The sequence below is a fragment of the Hippocampus zosterae genome, chromosome 11 (genome assembly GCF_025434085.1).
Source record: "Hippocampus zosterae strain Florida chromosome 11, ASM2543408v3, whole genome shotgun sequence".
NCBI lineage: Eukaryota > Metazoa > Chordata > Actinopteri > Syngnathiformes > Syngnathidae > Hippocampus > Hippocampus zosterae.
The window spans coordinates 6374095-6381518 of NC_067461.1; the positions used below are offsets into that span (position 1 = coordinate 6374095).

The following is a 7424-nucleotide window of genomic DNA, read 5'->3' on the forward strand; positions in this document are numbered from 1 at the left end:
CCCCCCTGTTTTGTTTCTGTCACTCTTATCTCACCCGCTCCTGGGCTCTCTTTTCACTCTTTCTTTTCATTCTCTCTTTTTCTTTTGTCTGACTCTCGAATGTCCGTCTCGCTCGCTCTCTCCCCTGGCTGTCTTTTGCCGTCTCTTATTCTCTTCCACTCCTTCCTTTTGCACTCTCATTTTTCATTTCTTTCGCTCTCAGCTCACTTTCTTTTCACTCTTCCATCACTCTTTTTGCTCCCCATTCTCTCTTTAATCACCTCCGTTCACTCACTCTTTCTTTTCCTTTTTTCCCCCCTCTCTCTCCATATTGCGCTTTCATTTCACCGCGTTCTTTTGGTCCCTTTTCTTTCTCTGTTTTACCTCATGCCATCTCTTTTCCTCTCTCCAATCTTTTCTCGCTTTTTTTTTCTGTCTATCGCTCCTTCCTGCTGGCCTGTGTAAAAGGAACAGGGCGAAGTGTCAAGATAAAACCTGCTGCATTAGTTTCTTGCACCAGGCCCCAAACTGGTTTCCCATATCGGCACGAAAGGGTCCACCGTGATGTATAAGAGAGGGGAGGATAGACAGAGACAGTCACTTTCAACACAAAGGAACGCTTGCCTGGCTTTGCCACTTCTGCTTATTGCTATGATGCTAAACGTTTGCAATTTCTTGGTATTGTCTTATTGATTACGCGGTTATATGAGGTAATATGAGCACGCACAATACAATATCAATTTCCACACATCCATTTTCCGGCCGCTTTATCCTCACAAGGGTCGCGGGGGGTGCTGAGGCCCAGGGGGGGGGAGACACCCTGTACCGGTTGCCAGCCAATCGCAGGGCACACAAAGATGAACAACGATCCGTGCTCACACTCACACCTCGGGACAATTTTTGAGTGTTCAATCAGCCTGCCACGCATGTTTTTGGAATGTGGGAGGAAACCGGAATACCCGGAGAAAACCCACGCAGGTCCGGGGAGAACACGCAAACTCCACACACGGAGGCCGGAGCTGGAATTTAACCGGGTACCTCTGCACTGTGAGGTCGACGCACTAACCACTGGACCACCGGGCCACCCCCACAATACTAATTTAAAAACAACAACAACAACAGTAAACCAATCAAAACATTGGTAATATTAGAGGAATCAGACTGAGTTTGGGTGTGTGTGTGAGTGAGTGTGTGTGCACCTTTATAAGGTGGCATGTGCACACTTGAGACTTAATGGTGGCAGTAATCAGACTTCACGAGTAAGTACGTTAGCGAGCGCGAGCATTTTTATTTTGGTGATTTATTGCAGGTCTTGGCGCAAGTAATAAAGACTGCGCAGACACTCCGGGGAGAGACAACCTGTTTGCGTGGGCATGTGTGTCTGAGTGTGTGAATAGAGAGAGCGAGAGAGAGTGACACACACACACACGCAGTAAGGATGCAACTCATGATTATAATAATGAGTGATTAATCTTTCAATAATTTTGTCACTTTTTCAATGAATCTGATTTTTTAAAATCATGTTCCCATTCATTTATTTAAAAAAAAACAGGGCGTTATTTCAAATTGAAAAATGCCACAAATGGGAATTGACATCGCCAACGACTGGCCCAGCATGCCTGTTATACTTCACGTCTGCTAGCAAGTGTTTTTGAAACCTTAATTCCAAGAATGGTTTAAACACAGCAACCAAAACAAGCGGCGCCATTCCCGGCATGAAAGAAGTCGTTTGGGATCAAATGTCAAGCTGCCGCTAATGCAAATGTGGACGGAAGAAAGGCAATGAAAACCCACAACAATTAAAAACAAACAACCCCCCCCCCCCCCAGGGATCGTCACTCTTTGTTGCTGCACAACGTGAAGGCTGGATTCACAAGACATTGCTCAAGTGACGCCATTTTTGCTCTCAACTGTCATAATTTGGATATAAGTCATAGAAACATATGAAATAAACAAAAAAAGGATAGAATGGCCAATGTGGATCAATATTTGACGCGGATCACCACTCGTCTTCATTTGTCCACTTGAATTGGGAATTGGGCCTGCCGTGTCAATCCGGTCTTGGTATCTTTCCAATGGAAGAAAAGCAATGAACAACTCACCTCTGGCCGACAGCTTTTTGGTGTTGATGATTTTGGCGGCGTACTCCTGGCCCGTGGACTTCTTCACGCAGCGCCTCACCACCGAGAAGGCGCCTCTGGAGGCGGCAAATCAACAACGTAAGTGTCAACTCACAAGCACAGCATGATTAACACAAACACGAGGGGATCGCTCACACCCAAAACAGACTCTCGTGGCAGGTTGGATTCAGGTTTTCTTTGGCTTTTTGCTACAATTGCACCACATAAGAGTGCCCGTGGATGGCAAAAAGGAAATATGTGGAATTATAGAACAAGAAGTGGAGGTTATGTGGCACTGGAAGAGGGATTTTTTCCCCCCACCAAAGACCGCTAACTTAATGCTAACACACAATGCAAAATGCTCTAGCCGGGCGGCAGGGCTCAGTGGTAGAATGGTTGTCTCCCAACACCGAGGTTGGGGGTTCTATCCCCTGCCTTGTCGAAGTATCCTTGAGTCACCGGCAGGTAAATGAGGAAACAGTGTGAAGGGCTTTGAGTACCAAAGGTATAAAAAAAACAACAACAACAAACAAACAAAAACACATAAGTGACAGCCCATTTACCAACAAACCGAGTGTCATTTTTGAAGTGGTTCTTAACATTTAAATGAACTATATTTGGACATAAGAGGTAGACACACATGCAGGCAGAGGATACTATAATATTCACAGGCATATATTCTTTATCCTCTGCAAAAACTATTATTATTAATATTATTTCAATAGCGGGCGGCCCGGTAGGCCAGTGGTTAGCACGTCGGCTTCACAGTGCAGAGGTACCGGGTTCGATTCCAGCTCCGGCCTCCCTGTGTGGAGTTTGCATGTTCTCCCCGGGCCTGCGTGGGTTTTCTCCGGGTGCTCCGGTTTCCTCCCACATTCCAAAAAACATGCGTGGCAGGCTGATTGAGCACTCTAAATTGTCCCTAGGTGTGAGTGTGAGCGTGGATGGTTGTTCGTCTCTGTGTGCCCTGCGATTGGCTGGCAACCGATTCAGGGTGTCCCCCGCCTACTGCCCGAAGACAGCTGGGATAGGCTCCAGCACCCCCGCGACCCTAGTGAGGATCAAGCGGCTCGGAAGATGAATGAATGAATATTTCAATAGCTTACTGAGTCTCTTGGTTGTGAATATGGACGAATGTTTGACCAGTGAACAATTGATTCTACATAAAGTCATTCACTTTGAGGAATAGTGGAATTGAACTAGGCTTCACTGAACGACTTGTTGGTTTCATTCGCTGCCTGTATTAGCACACTGGCTGGCAACAGGAGAAAATCGTCCACCAATGCTGTACAACAACAAGTAGCCGCTTACGTTGGCCTGCTTGCATTTAAATGCACGCCGCTGCTGCTAATGGAGGTGCGGAGAGATTAAGACAGCGGCTTTGCAGCCCTGTTTGTGTCATCACACACACACACACACACACGTTCGCACACGATTGAGTGCAGCAGCAGGGTCGTGCAACGCTCAAACGTGCAGTCCTGCATGCAAAATGTGCAACTACACGTCAACAGCACGGTGTGTGTGTGCGTGTGTGTGTGTGGGTGTGTGTGTGTAGGAGAGAGGATGCCACCATGCAGGTTGTGCATCCCCGTGGGAGGTGGGTGTCCTGGAAGCGTGGGGAGGTGCAGGGGGGCTTCGCAAGCAAGTTTGGAATCTGTTCGAAAAACCAAACGTGGCGCAATGCACCTTTAAACGCCGCGATCGGGGATTAAAAAGCAGGCAGCACTCAACAAGACGCGCGCGCGATGAACAAGATGGAGCACTGAGCAGAGCGAGGGAGAGAGCCAGGAAGGAAGAGGAGAAGGAAGGGGTGGCTTACTTCCCGAGTTCCTCGTAGAGCTGGTATTCATCCGTGAAGCGGGTCGAGGTGACCACCGTAGCCATGTTGGAGGGGAGAAGGGGGATTCCAGTAGGGTGGACGGTCGGGAGACTGCTTGGTGGGAAGGCTGCGAGAGACACCACAGAAGAGGCTTGAGCTCCGCGCGGGGAGGGGAGGGGCCAGGAGCTGGACCAGACCAAGATCTTCTATGAGCGCAAAAGGCACTGCGTCGCACACGAAACGACAGCACGGCCTTCAGATGCGAGTTGAATTGGTTACGTTATTGTGAAGTGGGTAGCGTTCACTGCATCCATGCAGCGCTAGTATGTACAGTAGTGTCTTAGTTTTGCTCACAACTCGGGGTGGGGGCGGGGGGGCATAACGATGGCTAGTATCTCTCAAACCTCATTAGTCAAGTCACTCGCATCTCAAGGCACTACCGTATTAATTACAAAGATACATACATATTTTCTCTCTCTCACACACACACACGCACGCACACACACACGCACACACACACACACACACACACACACACACACACACACACGCCTTGCTTATTTGCTTGGACAAAGCAAATAATTGTCAGAGTAAGACCTCACAAGCAGAGCTCCTCTATGAGCGTAGTAGAGTTATTCTATGGTTTAAAATGAACAAGCAGCTCTCGGGTCAGTTTGAGGCCGACTCTTGTCCTGTTAAAACAAAATAATCTGACTGGAGATCATCTGAAGGCGATTGAGACCTCCTCTGAACGAGTTGAGATGAATGCCGCAGTATTTTAATGTTTTTTTGCACTGAAGGCAAGAATCATGTGGAATGCTTTCACTTTACTCTCACATTAAATCTTTGCATACGATAAGCACCCCAAGAAAAAAGGGCATCATCATAACCAACAGTTTATGGTAAATAGACCCATAAAAATCAACAAGGTGAGACTTAAAATTGGGAACGTTTAAGGCCCTCTCGATCGTATACTGCTGATAAGTAAAAGTACATGAGCTCCGGGACTAGCTCGTAACACTCCCAAATGTGGCAATAACTCCACAATGACACAGTCGTTGCGCTAATTTATGTCTCGGCTTGGTTCACGAGAAAAGCCCGGGCGCTGTAGTGTCGCACTGCATTAGTGTCACCCTGAAGGTCTGTGACGCGCTAAACAAGCCAGGCCTCGCTCCCTGTGACCACTTGTATCCATCTGCCTCTTTTTATGCTTGACTCTTCACACCATTACAAGCAAAAATTAGGAGTTTTCAGCATGTCTGGAGCCAACATTCAAAATGATCTGATTTAAAATTCGTGGGGTCAGCATGGCGCACAATATTGCAGAGTCGCAACAAACAGGGGGGTGCAAAAGTACTGTCAGTATATGATTGCAAGAGTTTTTTAACCCTTTCAATCACACAATCGTGGATGACAAAGAATGGGGAAAGGTTTCAACATAAATGTTCTGGACCCCTCCGCCAAGTCGACTAACAATTCAGATTCCCGTGATGAATTTCATGCCTTGAGTCAAATCCCAGGCGGGCTTCACGACTAGTTGACTGGATCCGCTGTACTTGAATTCCACCACTCAAGGCACGATGCTCCTCACAGTTCAACCAGGAAATTGATCGCTTCACTTTCTGCACCACGAAAGTATGTTGTAATGACCGACTTTGTACCCACCCACTGTGTCAATTCGCCATATCAATTCGCCGTACATCGCAGCGGCTTTATTCCATCCTTCCCTTACCTGACGAGACCACCAAGAAACAGGAGATAAGAGTTCACTCCCAACCCGGAGCCCACAATCAAACCTTTTGGGGGGGCGGGGGGGTGATAACACAGATTGACGGGTATATTGCGTTGTATTATCTGGATCATTGCAGCCACCGCATTGAGCTCATAATCCTACCCCCCGCCCCCATTGTCACTCTCATGACACTTCAATTCCTCCACTCTAAGCAGGACTTCGCTCGCAGCAATCAAAGCTTTTCAGCCTGAGCTGAGAACCGCAGGTGGTGATTCTCATTCGGGCCACTCTACAATCAACAACGAAGCCTCACAGCAATCGCTGAAGCTCACAGCTTGATGAGGTCATCGGAAGAACGTCAACCACAGATATAGCAGAGAGGTGATCCGAAGGCCGCGGCGGCGGACGCTCTCGCTGCACCTTTGACCGAAAATACGATGAACAGAAGCCTTCTCTGTACCTGGATCAAACCTCGTCTGCAAATCTGGAAGCGCTCGTTCCATGACTGGGACAAAAACCGTATTGCACCACACGGGTCGCAAGCCTGGTCTGCAAATCTTAGAGGTGTTAGTTCCATAACCGGGACAAAAACCACAGTACGGTTTCTCAGGTTCGCCCTCTCTTACTCGACTTTAGCAAGATGTCGGGTCCCTTCCAAGGCAGGCTTAGGAGTGTGGTCCCCCCCCCCCACCCTCCAATCACCTGATCTGCTATTCTGAAGGTATTATTGTCACGACCGTGGCAAAAACCGCTGTGCTACAATGCGGTTTCCGAACAGTCGGATTCAACCGTCTGATGACACAGCAACAGACTTCCCCAGGCGGAAGGATCCTTTAACGGGGAGGCTTAGAAATGTGATTCCCCCCGCCCCCCCCCCCACACACACACACCCTCAATACCTGAAACAAGACTTCAATGCAAAAACGAATGCCAGAATGAAAGGAGTTGTGAGAGCACGTTCACGGAATTTTCTCCGATAAACTCTTTCCAATCAAGTCAATTTCCACCGAATTTCATTTTCACGTCAAGACCGGAATGTCATACTACCGTCGCAATGTTCTGTACGCACCGTCAACCGGAATCAAATAAACATTTCTTCCGTGCACCTCCATCGACTGCCGCTAACTCTGTTTCCACATATAGATCATTCGTCTGCAGGGCGGGATGAGGTCACTTGCAAGTCATTGGATGACACGCATGTGTACACATGTGGTAAAGCTTTGGGGGGGGGGGGAAGAAAAAAAATGAAACATACGCCGAAATTCAAAGTCATGTGACTGCAGATGCAAAGATAGCCAAGTGAGTCAGTCAGTTAGTTTGCAGATAAGAACGTTCTCCCCGGCCTGCTCGCCCATTTGGTGGCGGTGTTGTTTTTTTTGTATGACAATAAGGAATACTCTACAAAAGTTTTGGGTCACCGCAGCACGTCTACTATGTCAAATCCTCATTGATGTCCGCCTCGGTGTACGTCTGCGGTCCACTACGGTGACGAACGCGCATCTCTTTGTGCTTCAACTTCCTGGCGGCGGTGACGCAGGGTAAACAGTAAGAGCAGTGTTGCCGAGGCCAAAGGGGAATGAGTCACTCAGCAAGAATGTTTTGCAGCTTGCCTCGCGGCCGTCTGCCGTTGAGACACTTTTCCTCTTTTCTTTGGCTGACCGCTAACAGCGCAAAAAAAAAAAAGTAAAATTGCTCCGTTTGATGTGACCTCAGATTTGGCCGCAGTGGCGCTACATGAGGGTCGAAATAGTCGAAACAGCTCTCCGTTCTAACT

The 7424-nt window shown here is 48.1% G+C and overlaps 1 protein-coding gene across 8 annotated transcripts in view; it reads right to left on the minus strand.

Annotated features, from left to right (window-relative positions):
* The window catches only part of camk2g2 (calcium/calmodulin-dependent protein kinase (CaM kinase) II gamma 2), a 31899-nt gene extending 27796 nt beyond the window's left edge, over positions 1–4103 (minus strand). For all 8 annotated transcript variants that reach the window (XM_052080199.1, XM_052080198.1, XM_052080202.1 and 5 more), the window contains exons 1-2: positions 3919–4103; positions 2082–2176 (exon numbers count right to left, since the gene is read on the minus strand). In XM_052080199.1, coding sequence (XP_051936159.1) covers positions 2082–2176; positions 3919–3983 — 160 coding nt within the window. In that variant the 5' untranslated portion in view covers positions 3984–4103. The remainder of the gene's footprint in view (positions 1–2081; positions 2177–3918) is intronic.
* Positions 4104–7424: the final 3321 nt, after the last annotated feature.